The sequence below is a fragment of the Ciconia boyciana genome, chromosome 1 (genome assembly GCF_034638445.1).
Source record: "Ciconia boyciana chromosome 1, ASM3463844v1, whole genome shotgun sequence".
Lineage (NCBI taxonomy): Eukaryota > Metazoa > Chordata > Aves > Ciconiiformes > Ciconiidae > Ciconia > Ciconia boyciana.
In genome coordinates, this window is record NC_132934.1 from 217594748 (window position 1) to 217622500 (window position 27753).

The following is a 27753-nucleotide window of genomic DNA, read 5'->3' on the forward strand; positions in this document are numbered from 1 at the left end:
TTCCCTAATAAACCAGGCTGAAAACTAATAACACAACCCAAAGCTGGGTGAGTGGAACAGGACAGGAGGGACAGAGTCTGCAATTTAGAGGTTCCATTGCCTCAGAGGTCCCAAAATTAAGACAAGGGCTTTGATTTCCAAGGAAGATTGACTCCTTCGTGGAGGGCTTGTATCACCACCGTTAGGATAGCTCCTGGCTTGCACTGGAGTCTTCAGGTTCTAAACACTGCCTGGGACCATGTCTGAGCATGACCCATCTAAGGCAGCAACAGACTTGGGGTTTCTCCATCCCCATTCTCAGGTGAATGGCAATTTTTAGAGAGAAAATGAAATGGTTTCCTTCAAACCTAGAAAGATGTTGGTGCTCCGTTGGGAAAAACTAAAAAATGCATGAGAAGGAGGCTATGGATGGGAACCAGAATGTGTCCAGTAGATGCTAAAAATCTTTGAAATATGTTTGGTTTTTTTCTCCAAAAAGTCACAGCTCTGTCCAAAAGAAATGAAAGATGGTGTTGTTTTTTCCAGTAACTCGGGAACTCACCATCAGCTAATAAAGAGAAGCCATAGCTCACAATACCTGATAAACTGTGTATTTCCTACCCTGCTTGGGTTTACATCTAAGACAGCTTTATCTTAAACTATTCCTTTATGGAATTAGCAGAAGCTGTTGTGCATAATTTGGTGCAATATAGGCAAAATGATACAGTTCACTACTTACATGGGTAAGGGGTGGCTGTAGAAAATCTTGGCTCCTTACATTTCTGAATCACCTAGCTAGCTTGCCTGCAGGGAAATTTGCTGAGAAGTGTGTCCCCTGTGTTGAGTTGCAGAACATGAATTTTGATGTTCCTTTCTAAATATTCTTTTCCACCCTAACTGCGAGAGTCAGGAACTGCTTGCAGGTAGCTTCAGTGCAGAGATGAAGCTGTAGAGACAAAAAAGCATCTATGTTTTCAAAAAAAGAATCACAGTCACATCTGAGGCCAGCTTTTCAGAGAGCACCACCATTGTCACACAAGTAGCAAGTTGTCTGGTGCCCAGGACTGCCTGATTTTAATAGACCAAATTTCATTTGAACTTCTCCTATTGTGTTAATGGGTTTTAGATGAGGTCAAAAATGAGCTGTTGGGAGTCAGTTTCTTTGTAAACCTGACTGGATGGAGGCAAAAGCCCTTCCAAGTAGACCTTGCTGAGCAATGAGGGATTTCATTCCCACATTACCACTACTATCCTGTTGGTTTAATTCCTGAACCCCTTTCTTTTTTGATCTTCAGAAACGAGTTCAGACCCTGGGTAGATGTCAAGCCTGTGAAAGCTATAAAAGCGAAGGCCCAGTACAAGCCTCCAGAGGAGAAAATGACCCACGAAACCAGTTACAACGCTCAATTCAAGGGGGAAACCAGTAAGCCTGCTCCAGCCGATAACAAATTCCTGGAGCGCAGAAGGATACGCACTCTCTACAGCGAACCCTACAAAGAACCGCCCAAGGTGAGAAATGCAGCAGAAGGGACCCAGGGCCATCACTGCTCCTGGTAGGACACGTCCAACACAGTAAGGCTGGGCTAAACACTGCCTGCTGTCATTCCCCTTATGTGGCATCTTCATTTCTGACCAGCGGGTACATCTGGGGATCCACCTTGGAGATGGTGGTGGATGAAAAACTGAATATGAGCCGGCAATGTGCGCTTGCAGCCCAGAAACCCAATTGTATCCTGGGCTGCATCAAAAGAAGCATGGCCAGCAGGTCGAGGGAGGGGATTCTGCCCCTCTACTCCACTCTGGTGAGACCCCACCTGGAGCGCTGCGTCCAGCTCTGGGGACCCCAACATAAGAAGGACATGGAACTGTTGGAGCAGGTCCAGAGGAGGCCACAAAGATGATCAGGGGGCTGGAGCACCTCCCCTATGGGGACAGGCTGAGAGAGTTGGGGTTGTTCAGCCTGGAGAAGAGAAGGCTCCACAGAGACCTTACAGTGGCCTTCCAGTACTTAAAGGGGGCCTACAAGAAAGATGGGGAGGGACTCTTTATCAGGGAATGTAGTGACAGGATGAGGGGTAATGGTTTTAAACTGAAAGAGGGTAGATTTAGATTAGATATTAGAAGGAAATTCTTTATTGTGAGGGTGGTGAGACACTGGAACAGGTTGCCCAGAGAAGTTGTGGATGCCCCATCCCTGGAGGTGTTCAAGGCCAGGTTGGACGGGGCTTTGAGCAACTTGGTCTAGTGGAAGGCGTCCCTGCCCAGTTGGAATTAGATGATCTTTAAGGTCCCTTCCAACCCAAACCATTCTATGATTCTATGGGCTCTAGTACAGGTTGTTGCACTTTGGAGACAATACTGCCCTATGTCAAACTGTAAAGAAGTGAGGGTAGGGCACGGATGAAGAGGTTTTTGCGTTGTCATTTCCCAGGTGATTATCTAGACAGCTTTCTCTTTCTCCCTCCAAAACTATAGGCACCCCACATTACACTTTATCCCAGGAACAACATGGTAAGAGCCAGATCTTCATCTGCAATTAATTCAGAGCGCTCCACAGATTTTGACAGTAAGCACTTTTGGTTTTGATCAGATGGAGGACATGTGTCGATAAGGGCCTGGGCTGAAATGTCTTCCAGCCTTGTTTTCTAGGAGCAGCAGAGGATCTGCATGTAAATGGAGTCGGTGTGTGCAGTTTTACTCCTTCCCAGAGTCTGTAAGTGCATAGATCTGTGAGGTCTTGGAGGGATGGCAGGGCCAGCATGAAGGAGCTGAAGGCTTCTGTTCCTCCTTAATTTTGAAGCTGTCCTCCCTACCTTGGGGGCTGTAGAAACAAGTGGATGCCAGACACCGTTGTGGACTTTGCTCAGGTGCAACTCGGTGTCTTGCACTCCCGCTACCCTAAGCAATCTATTGTAGCAGTCTATTAGGGACAAGCAGACTGAGGAGTCATGTCCTGCAAGAAAGGTGGGGATTTGTACCAGCCTCATCGTCCTGAGCATCATTTCTCTGCTTCGAGTCCAGAGAGACAGTCCCCTTTGGGCTTGCAAAGCCCCTCTTGAAGTCAGAGGGCAGGGCATAGCTGAGTAGATAAGTAACTTTCATGCCGTTTCCGGTCTAAATCCTATTTTCCACCTGTCCTTGTGTCTCTCTTTCTCTCTTTCTCTCCATCCCTGTGTTGTCATTTTGCATGTCGCCCTCCATGCAGGTGGAAAAGCCTAGCGTAAAGCCTTCCAAACCAAAAAAGACCACAAGCCATAAACCCCTGAAAAAGGCCAAAGACAAGCAGATTGCATCTGGCCGGGCTGCCAAGAAAAAGAGCGCCGAGACCTCCAACACAGCAAAGCCAGAGGACAAGGAGAAAAGTAAAGAGATGAACAATAAACTGGCTGAGGCAAAAGAGTAAATGTCACTGCACTTTCCTTTCTTTCTTGTTTTTTTCCTTTTCTTTCTTTCTTTCCTTTTTTTTTTTCTTTGATTAAATAAAGGCCACAAAATTAATTAGAGGCTTCTAATCTGCTTTTTGTTCTGATTGTATTAGAAGCTTTTCTGTTTTATTTCCAAGGAGGATTAAGGAATCCTTGTTTCTGAGGTCAGGTTTGTTCTGCTTTGCCTGCACAACACGGCTCTGCACAGAGTGAGGGATGTGGGAATGCACAAGTGGGGTCGTAGGAGATGAAGGTGATGGATCAACCGTGACTGCGTCCAACAGCCTGTCCCTTTCCTTGGGCTTGATCCTTCAGTGCTTTGATGGCATGGAAGTGCCTGTCGAGCCATGGAGGGGCTGTGCTTTCATCCCATGAGGCCCTTTTGGGGTTGGCCGTTGTTTGGTTATCTCCCACTGGTGTCAGCAGGTGAAAAGTTTTGGAGGTAGAGAGGATCAGAGGTTCATTCATGGTGCCATGGATCTGCCATAAATGCACTAGAATCAGTGGTGTGGCCAAGAGCACTTTCCCCTGGTGACACCAGTGGGACTTTTGCTCCAAGAAGCAACAGGGAAGGAGATCCTGTGCAAATAAAGGGCCAGATCTTCCCCCAGGGTAGCTGGGGGGTAGTTCTAGCTGCATCAAGGCAGCTTCACCCATCAACACCACTCAAAAGATTTGATTAATAAAAAGGAGTCAGGGAAGGCGCAGAGAGCAGTGGAGACTTCCCAAGCATGTGGCAGGTCAGACTAGGTTATCAGCAGGCTGTTCTTCCCTATTGTTTTCCCTAGGTTATGGATTTTTTTAGTTATTTCTTGTTTGTTTTGAATCTTGGTCTGCTTTCTTCACTTCTGGGGTGCCAGTAGACAGAGCGAGATTTCAGAAAGGGTTTAGTTTGCAGACGTGGCCTTCCAAGGGGTAGAAAGGAATAAGTCACCAAGGTTGGCCAGAGCTGTCAGTCCCCGTTGTTTTGATTCTGCCAACTGTTGGATTTCGTGTTGGTTCGTAAGCATCCTAAGAGGGCCATAAACCAGTTGCTGGGACCCCCAGACTTCCTCCAGGCAAGATCTCAGGGTTTCAATCCTATTTACTGTGCTCTTACTCTAGGAAATCCCCATGCCCAGCAAGACCAGTTTGGAAGCTGTAAACACAGCAAGTATGCTGGCCCAACAGACTGGCATTTTGCGTACCCCAAAATTTGGGTCGTTGAGTCAATGGGAGCTGGGAGAGGTATGATCACAATCCAAATTTACGTGCCTAACTCTTGGATTGGGTCCTAAATACATAAGGATTAATCTTGATCCCACCGAACTGAGCTGTTGAACTCTTCTGTAGCAGAGTAGCTGCAAGTCAAGATGCAGGGTTGTTCTTTATTTTTGCAGCTCAGTTTTTCTATCCTAACGCACAGTCCAGCTTGAAACTTTCAGAGAACAGACAATTGGGAAGAACTAAGAGAGAGATGGGAAGTAGGGTAGGGAGGTGGTGTAAGAGGAGAGTATCAGAACTGTGTTGCTGTAGAGGTGTTTGAACGAGGAAAGTCTTGCTGCTAGGATATTTTAGAGATGTGAATCTATCTAACAGAAAAACGGATGGGCCCGGGAGGGTGAGGACTCCCGTTTTTGGGGTCTCACCCCATTAGAATTGGGTCTTTTGGAAACATAAATGAGTGGTGGGCTACAAGGCTGAGAGAACGTTTCCAAAGAGGAGGAAAGCTCTGTGATATACAGATAGTGACATTTGCTGGCCTTAGTAATGAATAAATGCCAAGTTCAGTGTATTGTGTGATGTGTCCTGTTTGCCTTGCGCTAACAGCCTAAAGCTTTGAGTATAAGTAAGTGTAGTGTTCTGAATTCAGTGGTGTATTTCCAAGCTTAGCTGTGTTAGAACTGTGTGCTATGAGCTAGTCAGGTTGTGTATGTGGAAAATATATATTCATATATAGAAATATATATATATTTAAACCTCCGATGTTTAGGAGGAAACCAGGGAAATCCTCCAGGAAGTAAAACTGTGGAAATCTTTGCAAATGTAGTGCATTTTTTGATGTGCATGCTCCATGGAGACGCTGACCTGTCCATATTGACCATTGCTTTTCTGAGTGCTCAGAAGCCCCTGCAGCACCACTCAAGTGCAAAGCTCAGCTCTGTCTCCAGAGCAGCTCGGCGAAAGGCTTGCGTTGAGCTGGTGGAGAGGAGTGCCGCTAACAGCTCTTCCCACCCTGTCGCACAAGGGACAACTGGCCAGAGAAGCCTGAGCTTCCGAGACTTGGTGTGATTCCTTGGCATTTAGATGCTTCCTCCATCTTCACACTCCTCAATAACGTCCTTTCCTATCGCAGGATGTAGCAACAGCCGTGAAGATGACGTGTCACAGCAGGCAGAACATGTCAGGAAGGCACGTAGACAGTTACCAATAGCCCAACACACCAATCTCACTGCACATGAGGAAAGACCATGCCAAACGATTCTCCCAATTATTTGTTGGCCCGCAGCTTCACATTCAAAGAGACAGCACACTTGCCACCATTTCACCTTGAATTCAATAGGAATTTAGCCCTTGGCTTGAAGGGTAACCAAATTTTGCCCAAGGAACATCATTAAGATGCTCAGACCACCTAATCCAAGCATCTCCATGACTCTGGGTCAACCGCTCATCATGTAGGGCTTCAGGGTTGCTTCTTAGTGAAGAGCATCCATCACGGATGACTACTCACACCCTTTCAAATGAATTCAAATGTTTCATTCAAATGAATGAAACGTGCACAGTGAGTGGTCAGAATATGGCCCTATGTTTCCTTAAGACATGAAGTTTTTGGTGGCATCTAACTACAAAGCTAGGTATGAAGTGCTAGCCAGTGGTCTAAATTCCCTCTCTAGTGAAGGAACTTTCCAAGGGCCATTGAGCTACCTATTTTGGACACCTCTCTTTGGGTGGGTTGAATGATCCTTGGAAGGTTTCAATCTTTGCAGAAAGAGCCTGGAAGACTGGTAGGGCTCAGGGACCTCCCTCTCAGACAGCAACAAAATAGGGATATAGATCCTGGCCTTTGCTCCATGTGCACCAGGTCCTCAGCATACATCCAAGCACACAGTTTAGCATTGCATTGAATGCCAGGAACTGCAGCAGAGTCGGGCCTCAGGGTGAAATCCTGCATTGCTCTGCCTTCCACAGGCTTTATGCCCATCCAACCCACTCAGGTTTATCAGAAAGGAGACCAAATCTCTGCTGTTTCAAGTTCACTTTGGACTCTGAGCTTGTCGATCCCACTGGGAAAGAGTGCTCTGCTGTTCTGTGTTTCCAGCTACCACAATGCTGATTCTGTTTCACCGCTGATTTGTAATATGTTTTGCTTTCCTTGTAAAAAGAAAAAAAAAGAAATGTTTTGCCTTTTACCCTGTGAAAGTTCCTATGCTGTCTATTGCTTGCTTTCTCATTTTCACTGTATTGTACTGTTACTCCTTTCTGCAAAATGGTGCTAATTGCTGACTGAGCTCCTGTTTTCTGACTGCTTTGCACACCGATCACCTGCTTCTTCATTTGCAACGCATCCGGTGTAAAAACATGGCTCCCATGAATTCCACAAACTCTTGCCTCTTGGAGGCAGATAGGAAGTGTCTAATTAATATTTTGTGGCCTGGGTTTGGTTGCATATCACAAATTGTCTCTTGTAATGTGTTAAGCACACCTCCTCGTGGTGCTTTTTCATTCTTGCTGTTCTAATGAGAATGATACACACACACAAACACACACACACACAAATTAATGTATAGCCAATTGATTGTGACGTGCTTGTGATCTTTGCTTGCTCAAAGGGTTTTTTTTTTTTCCCAATGATAAATAAATGCTCAATGATAAATAAATGCTAAAGACGAATACCACCTCCTTGATCTTGTTTTCTCGATAAGAAGCACAGTTAGGTGAAAGAAACACCCTTCCAACTGTAATCAGATTTGTGTTGCTCAGAGCCGCCACTTCCATGCCTGCCGTAGGGACAACTGAGCTGTCACAGTCTGGCTCCCTTTAGATGGCTGCTAACCTCAGACTAGCCTGACGTGAGAGCTAAGCGTTTGCAAATGTGAAGATGGACAGTGAAGTCATGTGGACGGAGCAGGTAGTTTGCTTTTATTTTCTGTACATACGGCGTGTTGAGCAGAGGGTTGGTGCAGTCGGTGCCCTGCACGCAGGGTGCTGCTGCACCTTGCTCGTGTCCACGTTGCACTGGATCAGGGAGCAGAAACCGAGCCCCATTGAGAGCCGGAGGGAGGGGAGGTGCTGTGGATGAGGTCGCTTAATTACACACCCTTTTCCCAATGCCTACAGCTCTTGCTTTGGCCCAAAACCACCTGAAAGGCCCATGAGAGGGGTCAAGGGGCTATAAATCCTTATTGAAAGGAGATGGCAAACTCTTGGGTTGAGTACTTTCAGCGTGCTGCAAGCCTAGCCACCGTTGAACAGGCATTTGGCAGTGTCTGTAGAAGTGCAAAGCACTGATTTTATATTAATGAACGCATTAGCTATCTGGAGAAAATGATGGCTGAGAAGAAAGCAGGGCTGAGGGCACAATTTTATTTTAGATGGTGAACCCTAATCTTAGTTTCATCTCTTTTTTTCTTTTAATTAGCCTGCAAGCTCCTACCTGCAATTTTTATTTTTAAGCATGTTTTCTCTTTTAATGGATATTCCAATAACATCCCCACCATCCTGGGGAAAATTGTCTGCATTGGAGTTGTATTTTGAAATCTCTCCTCCAACATAGCTCTGCTGACTTCCATGGAGCACCAACCCTTTTCTGCCGTACTCTTTCTGGGTGCTATTTCTCGTCCCTGCCTGGTTTACAAATCACTTTCTGAATTTATCCCATCTGTGACTACATGCTAATAACAGTGCTGCTTTCTGATGTCCTGCTGTATCCTGCCTTCCCTCTCCCTTCCCCACCAGCTTCATCCATTCATCGATCATGCATAACTATATGATCTTCAAAGTGTTTCACCTGAGCTGTAGGTCCGGGGATTTATCATTTCTCCCCTCCACAGCTGGTATTGGAGAAAATGTTCATTGATAAAAGACTGGTCATTGATGGGGCTTATCTGTGACAATCCATGTTGGCCAACAAAATGTTTCTCCCATGACACAAAGGTATGGGGTCTGTTCCATACTGCACCACAGATGGGTGATCCATCTGGTCCCGCCCAGCTGCCCACACTCAGTGATGGAAAACATGCCCTTGCTGTCCTCTTGCTTAGCATTGCAAAGCCTAAACACCCAAAGGGGCAGGACGCATTTCTAAGAGACAGTAGGACCTACTGGGCTGATGACAGGCATGGGGACCTGGGCTCCCTGGTCTTTAACCATCACTGTCTGAATCCACTGTTACTGACTCACTCCTTAATCTTTGCCAAGTCATTAGTGACTGGCACTGCCCACCTTTTTCCAAGGGTTGTTGTGAGAATGATGTCTGTGCAAAGCACTGGAGGTGGGTTACTAAAAATTGAATGCTTTGTCCTATAAGAGCATTTAGTCTGGAGGCGCTGGCTGGAGTAAAAATAGTCCTAATTGTCAGTGTTGGTGTCTGGTGAGGGGACAAGGAGGGGAGAGAAAATATTGACATGTTGAATTAAAGAGTCAAGTCTGCTTCTCACACTCTTAATAACAGAGCATCTGAATGCAGCTTTGCAGAGGTGTGGCTTGGACTGCAGAAGGTGTGAGCAGGCCCACGAGGGGTGTCCAGCACGCTTCCAATTTTAATCGGTTGCTTTCAAATACATCATGTGCTAAAGGCTTCAGCACACACCCCCAAAGACTTGTGCATGGGTGAACGAAGAGGTTCCTGCCTGATGCTCTCCATCCCTCCATCCCGTTCCCTGCGTCAGATGGGAGCTTAAGTGGCTTGGGCACAGGACTGAGATTTACTGATTTTGCCACTTCCAAATCTCTGAGCTTTCTTTGAAAACCTCAGTTAACATTATTACATCCCTGACTGGTAAAGCAAGGTCAAAGGATGAATAGGGATATTTCATCAGCTGACGTCTCAGCCCTTACACGAATGCAGCCTCTTGTGTCTCAGTGTCCTTTGGATTCAGGGTTTATTTAGAGATGTGCTAGTGCAGGAGAGAAAAGGACTTTTTAAAAAGATGTCTCTGTCATAGCTGGTACCTCCCAACATCCAAGGTATAGCCATCTCCAACAGCAACAGCAACGGGAAATAAAGAAGAGGAGCTGTACAGGAAGAAGAAATTCCGTAGTGTGAATGTGAAGACATGGCCACGTTCAGCACCAAGAACAGTATCTTTTGCGTTGTTGCAAAATATTGCGATGTTCAGACGTGGGCTTCAGCTCTCCCTGTTTCCAGCAGTGTCTTGGTAAGTTTGATCCAATTGGGAATTTGACAGCCCACTTCCATTTACCCTTATTCATGTGAGCTTTCTGGGTTGGGAGCAATTCCACTAATGCCACTGGGTCTACTCACAAGCTCAGGGGTCTGCAACGAGGGGTAACAGCTCTGAGTACTTCAGGACTGGTGGTGTATCGTGAACTATGGAGATTGCTTGTAAACAGTCTTAATTTCTGTTGCAGGGTGCCTTGGAAACAGCTCCCTAATCATGACTGTCATGTGGAGGAGATGTGAGCCCAAGGATAAAAGAAAAGCCTGCTAATGGATTGAAGGCATCTTTATGCTTTCGAAAACACCAGCTTTCCCTGCAGGGAGTCTGCTCCACGGAAACCAACAGCAAGGACCAGCTGCCAGAAAAATGATGGATGAGGAGTAGTGACAGATCTTAGCGATATGTGAGAGCACTGAGGAGTAATAACCGCTCCTTCACTGCCAGCAGTTCAGTGGTGTGAGAGATGGAAAGGGGGAAACATTTCTGAAACCCCCTTGTTGTCATCTGCCCACCTCCCACCCCACCCTAGCTTGAGACATGCAGCAACCGCAAGGCCCTGAGCAAACCTAGGTCTTCCCATAGCTCCCTGGGGAGCCAGAGACCTGCCTGGCTCTGAGAGAGGTCTGGAGAGCTGGGTCACAGCAGAGGGTGAGGAGCACCCTCCGCGGTGCGTGGTGGATGGGATCTCACCACACGATGGTTGTGGCAGATGGGTCTGTCCTCATCAGTTAAACAGCACCCAGGAGCACTGATGGTGCCAGTACCGATGGTCAAGATAGGGAAATCCTAAGAGTAGTCCCTGGTCATTGGACTGACCTGCTCCTTGGCCTGGTTCAGGATTTAGTACCCAACTGAAGACTAGTTCAGCTGTGGCCACCTTGTTTGGAACCAAGAGACTGATCAGCAGGGACACGAGCCAGCAAGGCACCTTTAATTTAATGAAATAGCGCTTTGGAGTTGCAGGGCAGTGGATGTCCTTGCCCCCGTTGCCCCTGCTCCCTCCCCTCTCTCCAAGTCTTATCGCTGATCAGACTTATCTCTCCCTGTTGGCTCCTTCTCATGCCCAATGCCCTCACCACCCCACCGGCCCCTATCTACCTGCCATGCCACTATTTCTTCTTGCCTTCAAAATCACTTTCCCTCCATCTTCCCTGCCAGCTTTTCAGTGTCTGTCCCACAGCTGCTTCTCCAACCCTTTGCTTTCTCCCACCTCTCCCCCACCAACACCTTTCCCCTCCAGGTCATCGTAAATACCCAACTCTACCAGGGACCTTCTCCTTCCCATCCTCCCCAAGTTACTGTCTCGTGTCTGGTCTTGTCCCTCTTGGACTGTAAGCCTTTTTCTTTGCCTGTACTGTGTGATAACGCTCACTGCTTAGAATAAACAATACCTCACCTACCGACTGCCCTTTCTCTCTCTCGTTTCTTGGTGTGGCTTCAGTAGATGTGTCTGCAAGTGCACTGTGTGTCTGTCCTCATGGCCAGTTCAGCAGTCGGTCTTGCTGCCGCAGCTCTGTCCATAGTCTTTTGGGATGGCTCTGCTCGTGGTTTTGTTCTGTGGTACCTTCCTTTCTTTTTTAGAGCCACGGAGACAAGCTTTGTTGTCTGTGTTGGAGCCCAGCATATTCAGAGCTGCGTGACCTTCTGTCCTTTGCAATTCTGGTGCATCTGATAAAGAGGTTGGCCTTTCTCCAGCTTTGTGCAGAGATGTCCTGGGCTGGCAGGTGGCTCAACAAATGCAGCAACTGAGGAGAACGAAGGAGAAATTCATTGTAGCCCAGAGCAGAAGCAGCCGATGTTAAAGGAACTGCATTTCCCGGTGCGATACAAAAAACAGTAGGCAGAAGTGTGTCAGTGGAAATCCAAGCAGGTGTACCTCTCAGAGGAAGAAGCAGAAGCTGGCTTAGCAGCAGGATATGTTTCAGAGATGGATGCCCAGGGGGCTTCTTGCGGTTCAGAAGGTGCCCTGAACATCTGCTTCCTCCATCCCAAGCTAGGACTAGACCTGCCCATGGTCCCTTCAGCTTGTGAGTACATCAGGGACCCAATTGCGACTTAAGTCCCAGGTGGCTCCTTGCTCCCTCCTTGTCCTAATTTATTGCCTGAACGTGCTAGTTTGGTCTGTGCTGGCTGGAGCTATCAGTGCACATGGACATGGTGCTTCTTCCCAGCTGCTCCACACACATGGAAAGATGCAGGAGCAGCTCAGTTCCTCTACCCTTACTGTGATCCTCACTGCAGGTAGTGTGACACCGCCCTGCCAGAGAGCAAAGGAGACTCCTTATCATGCTGAGTGAGGAGCTGAGCTCACAGCATGGTTATCAGTCTGGTTCCATGGGCCATCTGCAGAAGTTAGGTCTGAAGACCTAACTCAAGGCCAAACTGAAGCTGGTTAGTGGACATGGATGGGAGAAGGATCAAGCAGTGCTTGGTCCCCTGGGCTTCCTTCAGTGGTGCTATGCAAGAGCAGACAGAAGAGATGAAATGTGTGGGGAGGTCCAATCCTCCTCAGTGAGGAGCCTGGAGATTTCATCTAGGACAAGTGAGACCTGCAGCTGGGTTGTGCTTGACATCTCCAGGCTCTAGGGATTTCAATGTATATACTGGGAAGAGGCAGTGGGAAAGAGGATCCCTTGGTGTAGGTAATGCCCTGTATCCTTTCCCGTGTGTTACCATGGCCCGCCTGCCATGCTTTCACAGTGCTGACACCGCCTCGTCCAAACTCTAGACTCCAAGAGTAAAGAAGCTCTAGAACAACCTAAACCAGCAGCCAAAAATCTCAGCTGCACAGTTTTAGGGACTCAGTGGTATTTAGGACAATGTTCCTGCACACCACTGGGATCCCTAGCTGACCTTGGGGGTACATTGAAGTCTTCTAACATCTAAATCTCTGCTAGCCGAGCTTTGTAAGTGCTTGTATAACTGCTGCTTTGCAGGTGGACATTTGTTTAAACTCTGAAGTGCTGAGCTCCTTGCCACTCACCTCACACCTACACGAGGTCAGATTTCACAACCAGACGCTTTCTTCTCCTTCAGCCCTTGCTGCCCCCAAACTGGTGCACGTTCCCAGGGCATACCCAACCTATGCAAGCGATAGCAACCCCTCTGCTTGCTTAGATACAGACCCAGGCTGAAATTCTTCATTTCCCTGCTGTAACTTACAGCCTTAGCCCCACTATTTGATGCTGTTGCCTTTTCCAAGGAATGTAACTGAGACCAGATATTGAGTACAACATTAAGGCCATTTTCCAGGACAAAGACGACTTGATTTTTTTGTTACTGTTATCACAGACAGCAAACTTTGATGCACAAAGGGCCATAAATCATTCAGCAGAGAGAAGTGACTCACCATGTCCTGTAACCTAATTGTTAATTGCATTTGCCCAGGAATCGATGAGTTTGTATCTTCTGAGGAACATGAACCTGCCACTGCCCTCCTGGGTAAGGGCCCTAACCAAAAGATCAGTTCCTCCACAGAGGAGAGCTGTCTCCTCACCTGAATTCTCTGGGACAGAAAGGCCATATTTCATGGTTCTTTGCAAAAAACAGCCCTTCAGTGCCAAACTTCACAGCTATATGTGTCTGGGGTCGTGTTGCTGTTCCTGAGCCACCAGGAGAGGATTCCTGGTGCTTCTAGTTGCTCTTGAAGTCAGCTTTTAATTTTCCATGTGCTTGGAGTTGGCTGTCTATACAGACTCGTAACAGCTCACAGATAGTTAAACTGCTTTCAATGAAGATAATTTTGCAGAGGAGGATAGATGTCATTGGCTCTGTTTTGTTACGAGGCCACCAAAACACCAAGACCCAAATCCACAGAAGAACAGGGGTGAGCCATGAGCAGGTCCTCCACATCTGTGAAGAATGGGATGACATTGCTGGAGCCCATCACCATCAGAGTCAGGTTTAGACCCCAAGTCACAAGAGCCTAGCTCCCTGCTGCTACATCAGGACCAGCAAAGAGGAGACCGTGCTACGTGTGCTCATGGTGGTCATCCTTTCTTTGTTTCCAGACACCAGGGGCTGCTTCTGGGAAACGAGTCCCTGCTGAATTTTGTACTCTTTCTGCATCTCTCTCTCAGCCGTAACCCAAGTAATGATCTGTCATTTCCAATCCATCTCTTCTCCATTTTCCACCTTGTCATGTCACATAATTAGCCTCTCCTACACACATGGGTTTCACCAGGCAACGGTTTGCCGCCGGCAGCCCTCGTGAGGGCAAAGATCTCCAAACTCTTTCCTCACTTGGCTGAGACAAAGATCATTTGTCAATGTTGCTGTTTCTGTGTTAGGTCTCATTACTTTTCAGGATCAGGCTTTCCTTTCAACCCTCTGATTTACACCCTCCCGGCTCACTCTTCCCAAGGCTGGTACCCAGGGCTGGACCTCGCTGTGCAGCCCTGCAGAGAGCAGCCAGGGGTCTTTTCCTCCTGGTGAGAGGTTGTGCAATGCTCTGTTGTCCCTGGATACCAATTCCTGGGGAAAATAATGTAATTACCTCCCCCTCACACTCCTTCCAGTTTCAAACAGGTACGGAATGAGCTTTACTGAGAAAGACAATCAGACAATTATATGTGTTCCATGCAAACAAAGAGGAAGCCAGGGGGTGGTGACGGGACACAGCTTCTTTCTCCTCCAGGAGGCTGGTTCTTAGCCAGCCTGCAATACATGGCTGAAGGATGCACACACTCATGAGAAAAGAGCCAACAGATTAAAATGAAGAAGTATCCACCACGCAAACGTGCACCGCATGCACCAGCTTTCATGGCTGCCTCAACAAAGAGGTACCACACCAAGGCTGCTCAGAAGGGTGAATTCCCCTGGTGACTCTAGCAGGGGCTAAGGGAAATGTTGATGGAGGGTGATTTAAAACGGTTTATGTTCCTCCAGGGAGAGATTATTTTGGCTTTCAACCTCTATTCTGAAATGCAGGGCAACAGCAAGAGCCAGGTTGGACACCAAGCCCAGGGAAGAGGTGGGATTAGTCTGGTGTTGACCCACCTACAACCTGGAGCATCACATGCATACTGGCAGAGAAGACCTGAGCTCAGGCTCCATAGTTACTGCATCTTCCCTTACTAGACCAGATGTGAAGATGTGCTGGAAGGGGTGGCTTGGCGTCTGGAGTAGCTGCTGGCAGCCTTGGTCATACTTTCCACTGGCAAGGACATGCAGGCATCTCCAGCCTTCTCCAGAGAGCAGGCAACGGGTCCTGTCCTAGCAGATGTCTGTGCATCAGCAGTATGGACCTGGTCTGACCTGACAGTGGGGCATCTTTCCAAAGAGAAGCTGCCCTGTGTTTTCCCCTAATCCCTTGATTTACGGTGCTGGGCTCAACTTATTCCCATAGGAACTGGTAGGTTGGAAGGACTCAGCAGTTTTCCTACGTTGGGGGCACAGGGGAAAGGCCATGCCAACCTCTGCCAACAGCTTCTGGTGGCAAATGTCTCTTCACTGTAAGCACGAAGGGCAGGATAAGGGTGAGTACTTGAGCAAGAGCTGTCCTGCCAGGGCTTTCCACATGGTCCTGCCCCATGAGCCTCTCACGCAGGGATGGTTAGTCTCACATATCTGGGTTGGGCTGGTTTCATGGGCCAAGGAGATGGTAACTAGCACCTCTTCTCCCGCCCTGGTGTCAGCCTCTCCTTCCCTCCTTTAACCTACAGGCTGGAACCATTCCCTACACAAAACTGTCATCAGGCTAGGGGACGAAGGGGAATTCCGCAGTCCCTTAATGCAACCGCTGTGCAAAGCTGCCCATTTTAAAGCTGAGCAGGTTTCTCCTGCCTCTGCATCTGCTTTCTGCAGCCTCACAGATCCCTCCCCATCCATCACACATCTCTCCTCATCCCTGGAGATCCTCCTTCTCTTTCTCCTAATGAAGACTGAATCCCTCGTTCCCTACAGGTCTTTCCTTCCCCATCTCTCCCTCTGCACTTCAGTAAGACCCGACCTTCCCTCCAGCACCTGTCCAGAGCTTCTCCTGGCAGCATCTACCCTAACTCCCAGGCTTTCTTCTCTTTTCTTCTCTCTTCTTCTCCCATCCAAGACTACCCCAAATCCACTCTACAGGAGCTATAGTTTGCCCATAACATGTGAAGCATAATCAAAACTTGGTGCTTAGGCTGATGAACCTCTGCTGTTTTACCCCAGGGACAGAGCTGGCCCCAGAGCTCATCCCAACAGGGATCCAATGTCTTGGTGCCACGATTACCTCCTGGTGTCTCCTGGGGGCATTGAGGAGGAGGGGTGGTCTCAATGGGGGTTAGCATGTGTTAGCTGGGCTTGCTTTCCTGTCGGTTGTTTTAACAGGCACCGGGTGCTTCCTGAGCAGCACAAGAGCTCGGCTCCCCTGCGTTATAGGGCTTCCACCATCCACCTTGAGGGAAACAAACTGCTTCTTTATGAGACAATTTTACAGCGAGGTGCTCGTTCGATGCAGGTTATAATCAATTGGCAAGCATTTTTCATAGCTGATGGGTGGGCCTGATCCTGGTCCCAGTTGAACCAGGGGCTGGTCAAAAAGTCAAGAGCTCCAGCCCTCCTAATTTTGTGGACATCCATGGGTCTTGGACCAGGACCAGGCTCACCAACCAGCCTGAGGACATACCAAACATGTGTGGGCTGCTTGGGGAGTGCTCTGCAGAGCCACTTGTCACGGGGAAAATTCCAACTCGAGGGTGGCATTTCGTTGTCGTGTTCCAGCCTATTGCTCTGACAGCTTTGCAATGATGCTCTTTCTCTGCTTCCAGGACCCCTGAAAAAACCACTGGTGCTACAGACCAAGAACCAAGTACCTTAGTGCAGGACCAATGCACATGAAGTCGAGCACTTTCTTCTGAGCGGCGATTGGAGCAAACGTATAGTCTGCATGAAATATGTATTGTCTGGCTGGCATACAATAAAGCTGATGATCAGAGTTGAATGACAATTTCTCTTGTCTCTCAAGCACTGAGAAGTTACTGTCACCAGGATCTGTGTAATGCAGTTAGCATGTCTGTGCCTTGATTTATATTCAGTAAAGTCAGAGAAAGAAAATGGGTCCAATTCTCCCTTTATTCATAGCTGTGAAATGGAACTGGTTTCAATGGTCTTTCTAGTTTACATGGGCAACAGAGAGATCAGATTCATTTCCATAACTCATGGAAGTTTCATAGTGGATTTCAGAGATTATGGTTAATCTCTGAAATCCACGACACCTGGAAGCCTAGTTGATAGGATCAGCAACTCTTTTCAAAAATCCTTGGAAGGTTTAATGACTATAAATTCTTAATTGCTGTCGGGAGCTCACATTTGGACGTCACCAGGTTAAGCACGCCTTGTGCAACATCTGGCTGATGCCCTTGTCATTGTGTTGTAGCCAAGAACATCTCAGACCTTTTTCTGAGGCTGTTAACATTCAATTTGTTCAGTTTGCCATTTAGGGCAAATGCTGGGCGAGACACCAAAACTTGCTAGCAAATTAGTATTTCTTCTCGGCATTTTTCAAAAAATGTTTCATTGCAAAATGACAAAATACAAACTGGAAATGTTGTAGGAAGAATTCAGCTGGTTCATGGGATTAGCAGGTCTGGTTGTTCTGTATGCCCATCTTTTCTGGGTGAGGCTCCCTATGTCCATATGACACATGCAGCACATCATGGGAGACATAGTCCAGCCCTACAGCCTGTCCCCTATAGACGGCCAAGTGCATGAAGTACCCAGACTGCAGTTCCAGCAAGGCACTGGCCCAGCACACTCCAGTAAATACTTCTAGGTTTAGGCTGAAGTGTTATAACACTTAGAGCTGGCATTTGCTTTACTTTCCGCAAGCGTTAACCTTAAGCAGAAGGCTGCTTTTCCCTCCCAAATTAATTATGCAAGGCAGCTACTTCATCAGAGGCGGGGAGAGCTGGGCAGCTTCCATGGAGCTCCAAAGCCCTCCAAAACCAGAGGGTCTGGTTTGCTGGGTCTAGTTCAGAAGGAAACTGCTTTGGGCTTGGAGAAGTCATTCGAGTATCTCAAAGTGAAAATGCAAGTCCATGATACACCTCCTCCTATACAGACCCCTATTCTGTGCGGGAGTAAATTAAGAGTTATTCCAGCAATGGCTGGACCAACTTTAAAATGAGTGAATGTTTTAGAAGATCCAATCTCCTTCACTTGCAGAGATCCTTGGTTACTACTGCTATTTGCTATTCATATTGTACCACTGCTAAGGCACCCTGTGATGGCCAAAATCCCAGGGGTGCCAAGAGCTGTACAGACATGGGACAAAAACATGGGGATCCACCCAAAGGACCTTGAAGGGAAAGCAGGATCCTAAAATTGCCTCGAGCTCCTGATGTTCACATTGTGGCGAGTTCTTTTTGGCAACAGGAAGGTTGGAAAGAGCCTCCTTGTTAAAGGGATAAAATACAGAGGAATATTTGTAGCGACAGCATTTGTACAAGCCAAGAAGAAATTAGAGTAAATGCAATCACTGAACCATTGCAAAGCACCTCTGAGAAGATGTGAATAGTAACTAATGAAATATTCAATACAAAGGGAAGTAGATTACATGCCTGTGAATAATTGCGCCGAGCGTGTGCCTCGCTCGGTAGCTGAAGGGTCCTTGTTACACAAGATTAAGTAATTAACTTTTTTTTGTGTATAATTACCATGATTGCACAATTATTAGAGAGGAACCCAGTCCAAAGCTCCAGCGCCAGACGTCGGTGGCCTGCAGGAGGTTTTGCTCCAGATCCCTGGAGGTGCTGGTGTCCCGGGGAAGCAGGACCTGGCAGGCGTCTGGCTGTTGCTCTCTGATGTCTCGGGGCACATCACTTGTCTCTGAATCAGATGCACCCGAGGAAAAAAGGCAGCATAGATCCAGTCAGCCAAGGATCTTATCTATACGCAATTATTTGTAGTAACCCAGACATCCGTGGTGGAAAACATGAGAAAAAAGGCTTGTTCTCCCATCGGTATCTGATCTTCAGGGAGCTGGCTTGGAGGGGCAGAAAAGCCAACCCTAACATTCACCAAAATACAGACATTTTTTTCTGCCTCTTCAGGTCCCTGAAGCAGCTCAGCACAAAGTGAGAGCAGGAACAAGTGGCCACCAACTTTCATTTCACCTGTGGAAACTGCAGGGAAATGTGTCTGAAGTAGGAAGGTGAAATTTCACAGAGGTAGGTTTGGAAACGGTGGAGTCAATTTAAATGCTGACCCAAATCAAGGCAGAAGATGCCCACTTTAGAAAACATTTATGTCACTCATAAATAACCACATATTTTTCCACCAGACTGGGTACGTCATTTCAGACTGACTAAAAAAAAAAAAAAAATAAATTCAAATTTCATCTCATATAGAAATGCAGTGTTCTGATTTAACTCATCATCTGCCCCTTCTCATCCCAAAATTTTAATTTTGCCACAAGCTGGAATATTTACTGTTTGTTAAGAAATGGTAATAATGTCTATATCCTGACAGATTCCGTTCTCCATTGCTAATATTTCCCTCCCCTTCCTCCTGGTGTCAACTGCTATCCTCAGACTCTTGCTTCCTTCCACTTCTCTTTCCATTTAGCTTTTCTTCCTCTACATAATATGTCCCACTCAGGTTCCACGCACTCTCAAAAATAATTGAGTTACCAACTGCCATATTGCCCACCCGACGTATTATATATTTCCTACCGCGCTTCTCTTTTTAGATTGCAAAGTATTTGTGGCTGGGAGTTTCCCTCATTTTGTGCTATTCACTGCTCTGTCTTTTGCTTATCTTGAGGTATTACTGTAATAGACGTGATTAATAGGAATTATCCTCCCACCAGCAAGACTAATTCAATGCAGCTGAATTTTGCATGACCGCTTTTATCTGTAGCGTACTTGGTACACCCTTACAGCTTTGGCTGTACTTTGTATCAACAGCAGTGCAAATCTGTAAGGCTGAGAAGAGAATCCCCCAAGCAAGCAAAGCCAAGGCTAAAATAGGAGCAACATAGGAGACCAGAAATTAGAGTGAGGAAAGAAAAGGAATATTTCCAGATCAGAAATTAAATGCGATGGAGGGAGACAGAGGCAGGAAGCAAAGTTTTCTGTTCCCCCTTCCAGGAGCTGGGTAATAAAACTGGTCCAGGGAGGATGTATCCCCTAGAGAAGAAGAGCAGCAGTACTGGAAAAGAAGAGGAAAGCGTTCAGGAAGGTGTTTCAGACCAAATTTCACCCTTTGTAGGTCCCGGGTTTTACAGCTTTGAGGGCTTTTGCTGATTTTCAGGGAAAAGCATTGCCCAGGGCTGAGGAGATGTGTAAAGTTCACAGGAGATGCTTTGCCCACCAGTGGCACTGGCAGCATGAACATGGATTAATGCTGCAAAACTCCATATCTGATAGGTTATTTCCATTTAATGAGGACTGAAGGAGATCGGTGGCTGGGGAGAGCTCCCAGACAGATCCATCAAGGGCCAGGGCAGAACTGAGGGGGGATTCAATTGGGATTTGAGGGCAACAACCTCGATGGTGTAAAGTGGCCAAAACTGCTGGAATCGCATCTGTTGGATTTGCCCTTCTGATTTATGGGCCACTTCCTCAGCATGGTGTAAATACCCCCAAATGGATTGACTCCTTGCTGATTTACACCAGCCAAGGTCTGTCCAAATGGCACAGGATATCCAACAGCTCTTTTTAATGCTGTGAATAGCATGATGGGTTGGGGTTGTTTTTTCCCCCCAATGATTCCTAGATGACTTACGCTCCCTTGTTTCTTCAAAGCTGTTAAAGATCCTGACCTGAATTATTTAACCTCTGTTCACTCCCCTTTCCTCCATTGTCTTTTCTCTTTTGTTTCCTTTACCTTGATGTATTTATCTCCCACTCTGTCATTCCAGTCACTTCATTTCTCCTTCTACCCTCATGCATCTTTCATAGTTTACCCCTCTTTGCTCTGGCGAGGGGCAGGTTTTCCTATTTGGTGGCAATCAGTTTTTGTGACATATCTAGGTTACTGTCAGGACTCCTCCTCTGTGTAAAATGTCTTTCATTTTTTATGAATCTGCTTTAATAATTTATCCCCCATCAATGTTGTATAATGAAATCACCATCCTGAAATGGCTTTTCCATGTTGATGTAATGGAACAGAGATGGTCTGGAAGGTACTATCCCCAGATGGTATTTTCGTGCAAGATAAGCCACAAGTTTCAGGGGAAGGAGAAAGCTGAAATAGCTGAGAAGATGCTATTGTTTGGGGTCTGGATCAGAAGAGAAAGGAATGGGCCTGCCTTTACTTTGCCTATAGTGACAAACATCAGGAGTCACATGAACCATCGTGATACTCTCACTGGTGGCCTTTGGCTCAGAGCTAACCAGCATGGAGATGAACCACCAAAAACAGCAAGACCCAAAATATCCTTCCCATAGTTGTATTCACACATCTCAGGATGCCAAAACTACTCCATCACTTACCTTCCCTGAGCTGCAAGTTTCCCCACCGTGGTCCAAAATGGATCACAAGGTGTAGCTGAGGCTTGTGACCCTCACCATATCATGAATTCATGGCGGTGGGAGAGCTGCTCTAGTCCTGGTGATCTAGGGGTACCTGTGAGGCAAGGTTGGTAGCTGTGTTATCTTTTACTGGAAGAGGAACAAGGGTTTGAGAGGACATTTTCTCAGGATCACAACTGCTGCACCATATCAAGTTGAGGCTGCTGGTCCAGACCCTTGCAGTGCCCTAAGATGGGTTAATTATGGAGTCAAATGCACACATGCAGTATTTTAATAGGCACAACCAATTACAAGGTACAACCAAAATCCTCTTAACTTTCAGATGACATGACAGAAAAGTGTGTGGGCCAAATCCTGGTGTAAAACAGCACCATTACATTGCTTTGACCCTTGGCTTTGGAGGAATGTAGATGATTTAACGCAGCAGAGGATCTGGGGATGTCAAACCTAGGATCCAAAGGATGCAGCTTGTTCCTCCCTGACATTCAGCAAAACCAAACTGCCAGATCCCAGTGATCCCGACCAATGGAATAAAGTAGCCTTGGATCCAGGCTCGGCAGCTGGAGCCCATCCCTCAGGAGGGCCTCATTCGAAGAAGTACCAAATCCTCAAGTATTTAAACATTTCATCTCATGCACCCAGCGTTCATAAGTTATTAAAAATAATTAAATTAAAGCTGATATTGGATTATTTTTTGTGTTTTCATCCTTTATTCTCCAGTCAGCTCTTTAAGCTTTTCTCTGTAATCATATTTTTTTAAACCGATGGAAGCAGAGATATTTACCAATCCAACTCAGTCTAGCAGATGCAAAAATAAATGTTCCTTTAAAACTAATTTTCTAAATTGCCCGAGGAGAAAAACATAAAGGAATATTTTTGCATGGAAGTAAACATGAAAGGAATGACTCTTTTTTGCCTGGTTCCTCAGTAGTTATCATGTTAGTATATAAATCTTCATAGAAGTCATTAAATAAAGCAGCTCAGGAAAACATAATTGATTTTCCTCTGTCCTCTGTGTAGCTCATTTCTGATTAACTATTCCTTGTTTATATTTCCTCAGGAAGAACGATGAATATATATTTATGAAACTGCACAATCACAACTCCCAGAACAGCAGGTTTTCAAAGGGTGAGCTACTTTTGTATTAAGCATGAGTGTATTGCACAGGGCACTGACGACAGCCATCGTTGTCCAGCAGGAGTTAGCATCATGACAGAAGAAGAACCAGTTATTCATTCATGTCTAGCAGAAATATGATAAACCAACTATTCAACCCAGGAAACAAGACCCAAAGCAGTAACAAAACAGACAGTTTCTCAAAACAAGGCAAGCTAATAAAATGCTAACAAAGCTCGTGGCAAGGTGGTTAGGCTGGGTGCATTTTAGGAGGAGAAGGAGGTTCTCCAGAAATCCGGCTTAACTGTAACAATCCTTACGGGTTTTCATAGGAGATGTGTATGACATGGAATTGTCTTTTCCGGGCCAAAGTCATATGAACAGAGCTAAAATCTCCATTGGTCTTCAGGTGCTAATCCCACCACTTTCTGGGGCATGTAACCTCCTAAATAAGTTTTGAAAATGGTCCTCAGGGAAGTGTTTAAATGGCTTCTTCCCATCCACACTACCCTCTATACCACATTTCCCCACTTACGCATGGGCTTTGGTCTCCATCCCTCATGCATGAGTAGATGCAACCAGGAGGTGAGAGCATCACCAAGAGCTATGTTTTATTCAGATTCTTCTTCTAGGTTTACAACAAATGCCTCCGTTGAACCTCACTTGGAATTAGTGTGACTGGGGACATCCTGAAAGGATGACTGGTCCAGCCTTGCCCTAGAAGAATGTGGAAAGAGAGACAGACAGCCCAGCAGGCCCAGGCAGTGGTCCAGGTAGTGACATGGGAGACAGGCAGCAGAAGGGAATGGCAGAAGGCTTGAAATCACAAGGAGGGATTTATCCAAGCACACGAGCTCTCACCATCTGAGATGTTCACTCCAGTCTCCTTCACAGCCAAAGGAGAGAAACAGGCACTTCCAGGAGCCAATATGTCTCATCCTAAGGGAAAAGGTAAAAATAGCTTGGATGAATCGTGTTGCAGAGAGCCAAGCCAGGGATGACCATCTCAAATATTTAAATTTATATTTAGATGTCTGATGTCCAGGGAGTTGAATCTCCAATGTTGGCATCCCGGGCCCCAGAGAAGCATATGCAAAAGTCTGGTAATATCTTATGTAAAGCTTGCATTGCATCAATGATTGCACAAAAATGAAGGAAAAAGCCTTGCTATAATAGCAAAGTGTGGATTCATTGCATCTAAATTTGATACATGCACACACCAGCCCCAAATGATGCTAGGACTGCAGCTGTTAACACAATAGTGGCTCATCTGCCCTGATGCTGTAGAAAAGCAAAATACTTTTTTTCCTTGTTTGCAAATAGAAAACCAAAGCACAAAGAATTTAATTGCTTTCCCAAGTTGCTATAGTGCAACTGTAGCATATCTCTGAATCTCAGTCCAGCATTAGTCTTATCTCAAGAAATACTTTTTGTAAGCGCTGTCTTCAGAAACGTGCAGTTTTCTCCCTCCTGAAAGCAACCCAGCAGCTCAGAAATGGGTGACTAATGGATTTCCTGCTTCTGTCTAGATACACATTATTCATAATTACTTCAGTGACATTTTCATTTGTCTTAATTTGCATGGCATAATGGAAATGATGTGCTGGAGTTCCCAGTGAAAAGTGCAAGGAAAAGGTTAAACTGAAGCTGTACTTCAAAGCATCACTAAGAGATTTGGGAAGAATTTGGTGCTCCTTAACTATCCACCCTCTCCATGGTGTCCACCACTTTTCCCAGACAGACTTTGGGGTCAAAACCTTAGAAGTCTTCACAAATATCTGTATGGACATGAAACTGTGTGCTCTAACTTCAATTAAGATAGGCTTTTTATTTTAAAAGACTATGTTTAAAAGTTTCAGGATGGAAGTCGGAAAGCCACTTCCCCTCATGATAGGCTATTCTTGACTTCAGAGCTCCTTCTAGACTGTTTTCCTTCAGTTGTCTCTGAAATAGCAGACATCAGTCATTAAGGGTGTTATAATGGACAGCAGGGGCAATACCTTCTCTTTCAGCATAAAAAATCCAGTTCTTTACTGCTGGATTTCTAACTGCCTGAAATCTTTTATGGCCTTTACTTAAAAACAAAAGAAAAATAGGATGCTAGATTTCCAGTGGGGGGAAATAACCAACCTGCCTCTTCAGAATCACAGAATCACAGAATCATATAGGTTGGAAAAGACCTTTAAGATCATCGAGTCCAACTGTAAAAGCCTCTTGTTTATATACATATGAATTTCCTTATACTCTGCGGAGCTAGCTGGATTTTGGATTGAAAAGGTGAGGGAAGAAGATCCTTGTCCACACTCCCCTAAATTTCAGCAGAGCCCTGCTCATCTACAGCATTTGAGCATCCCACTTGCATGCTTCAGATGTTGAAATCACTTCATGTTATGCATGGTAGAAGGAGTCTCCCCAGCTTTCTCCTGCAGTGAGATAATTTCAGATATACATGCAAAGTGAGCAAAGTCATTGGAGAAAAATCTATCATCTCCTTACAAACATCTCTGCACTGGCATGAACATTCAACCTTGTGCATTCATCAGTCATCTCTGTGAGGGGATGCTTGTTACTGGCCTGGTGACTGTTTACTTGCCAGTATCTGTGTGGTTGAGTTGGTGTCTCCACTACAGAATTTGAACCCTGACATTCTGGCCTTTTCCAGCTCATTAAAATTGCTCTGCATGGAAACCCCCACCCAGCTGATGGGACTGCATATGGCAGTTGTGTCTCAGACCAACCATTAAACACAGAGCAAAAAACCAGGTCTTAGTTCCTTCATCAAAGCTGAATTAACACCAGTTTAATTCCTCAGCTCACCTTTCTGGGCTAGTGGCAGCGAAGCTCCTCCATCCTGCCCAATATGTAGTACAAGCTGTATCTGGCAGGGCAAGACGAGCCTACCTTTGCTTTGTGCGTTGCGGTTCAGTTTTTGGAACAGTTGCATAAGGAGGAAATGCGATGCGTGGGCGACCATGCTTGTGGTTCAGCTTTCCAGACATGCAGGAGTAAAAATAGGTTAGTGGGTTTGCAGAAATAGGAAGATCCTGCAATCCCCACCACGGCAATGTGTGGCCAGATGATTCCTCTCCGGGCAAGCTCTGTGGCCAAAGCTTTTCCACCCTTCCCAGTCATCCTGTGAACAGAGCTCAGAGTTAATCCTTCTCATCCAGGAGGGCATCTCGTCTTGATCTCATGCCCCAGGATGGGGAAGCCACCACTGACCTCACTAAGCTTTTCTCCCTTGACACTAAATATGCATTGCTTTATTATGTCTGATAATAAATAGCCCCACTGAATCTCTAGGAGCTTCTCTTGATGGCAATGCTTTCCTCTTTTGAAGGATGGCACTAGCCCTTTTCCCCCAGAAGATCACACTAATTGCCTGCTCTTGGTGACCCCAAAAGCCTATTCAGACCCCTTCTTCCCCAGAAATCATCTCCAGATCTCAGGCCACAACCTTCTGCATTTTCCCAGATTCTGGCTTAGCTTTTGGCTTTATTAACATGCATTTTGGCTGTACGGACCCAAGCGATCCAGATTGCTCTGTGTGACTCATCATATTTTTTGTGCTGGCTGTCTTTGTGTTGTCTGTCAGTTGTATCAGCAGTAATTTTATATTTATTTCCAGATCATTGAGGAAAATGTTGAAGAGCATCAAGCCTTGTAGCAGTCTCTGTGGATCTCTGCTCAAAAGCTCTACAGGCAATCACAGATTTTAAGCCAGCCAGGTCATCCAGCTGGTATCTGCTGATTGAAACCTGTTGATTGCTTGTATCATTGATTAACATCTCCTGTTGTTGCTGATGACACAGAAATATTTGGTCATTGTCGTGCTGGGGAAATACAGCATCCAACAAGTATTTCTAAGAGTTTGACTATCTCTCTTTAGCAACAGCTCCAGCCCATTGCTAGGATTCCTCCATTCCCATTGCAGCACCTCTTTGCTATATTTTCCCCAGTCATCATGTATTTTCCCTTGCAGCTTTCACCTTCTCTTATTCATTTTCTCTCCTACTTTGCCACTATGCATCATAGAAGATACATGCTTTCCTTTTTGCCATAGTTTTTTAGCATTTCAAATTGTGGACACTGAGCGGAAAACCTTTTGACTCTGGGCAGTCCTCTTTGTTACAAACCAAAATGTTTTAGATATCATCTTATTAGCTTTTGCTGAAAAGCTCCGAGATATCACCCATGTTTTCTCAGGCTGAATTTTCCCTCTTGGTTCATCTCATCTACCTTGTTCCTCTGTGCAGAGGAAGGAGACATCTCAAACAATTCATTTCTAAGCCAAAGAGGAAAAAAAGGCAAACTGTTTGAAATGGGAAGGATGAATGTAGTGTTCTTAATGTGCTTAAAAATATATGAGATGCAATGTATAACTCTGAGTCCTTCAATTGTCTGACAAGATGTGGTTTTGGTTTCATTTTAGTGCTAATGTGAAGCAAGCCAAGAGTGCATCCGTGGAGACAGGACTTCATTTTTGGAAGAGCTGGTCGGCTCCTGAGCTGTTTTCAGTAGACAGATCTGGGCAGCACGTCGGGACGTGGGCACTTCTGAAACATCAGGCAATGAATGGAGGCTGATCTCTTCAGAAAAACCATCCTGCCACATTTAATCATGACAAGCAAACACAGGACGAGGGGGTACCAGCTGGGGCCGTCTCCATTGCTTTCAAGGAGCTCTGTAAAAAGTGCACGTAGAAATGCACCTTTGCCTTGGGCAGCGTTTTAAATAGGCAATGACTCTACTTATGCCACAAATGATGTTTCCATTTGGAAACATGAAACTGTTATAATAATGGTCTAAATCACAAGAAATGTTCCCTTGTATGGTCTCTATGGGGAAAGGCAATTTTGCAGTGAAGGTTTCTTTACCGCAAAGGTTTGGATTATAAAAGGAGAGGAGGGGAAGGCTGGCAAAAAATTAAAGTGAAAACAGAGAAGGGCTTGGAGATACTGGTGGATGAAAAGCTGGACATGAGCAGACAATGTGCACTCGTAGCCCAGAAAGCCAACCGTATCCTGGGCTGCAGCCAGAGCAGCGTGGCCAGCAGGGCGAGGGAGGGGATTCTGCCCCTCTGCTCCGCTCTGGTGAGACCCCCCTGCAGTGCTGCGTCCAGCTCTGGGGTCCTCAGCACAGGAAGGACATGGAGCTGTGGGAGCGGGTCCAGGGGAGGCCATGAAAATGGTCAGAGGGCTGGAACACCTCTGCTGTGGAGAAAGGCTGGGAGAGTTGGGGTTGTTCAGCCTGGAGAAGAGAAGGCTCTGGGGAGACCTTATAGCGGCCTTCCAGTACTTAAAGGGGGCTGATAAGAAAGACAGAGAGACACTTTTTACCAAGGCCTGCAGTGACAGGACAAGGGGCAATGGTTCTAAACTGAAGGAGGGTAGGTTT

The 27753-nt window shown here is 46.2% G+C and overlaps 1 protein-coding gene across 1 annotated transcript in view; it reads left to right on the forward strand.

The window, feature by feature from the left end:
• The window catches only part of MAP6 (microtubule associated protein 6), a 32453-nt gene extending 28918 nt beyond the window's left edge, over nt 1–3535 (forward strand). The window contains exons 2-3 of the mRNA XM_072855414.1: nt 1275–1488; nt 3185–3535. Coding sequence (XP_072711515.1) covers nt 1275–1488; nt 3185–3382 — 412 coding nt within the window. The 3' untranslated portion in view covers nt 3383–3535. The remainder of the gene's footprint in view (nt 1–1274; nt 1489–3184) is intronic.
• The last annotated feature ends 24218 nt before the right edge of the window (nt 3536–27753 follow it).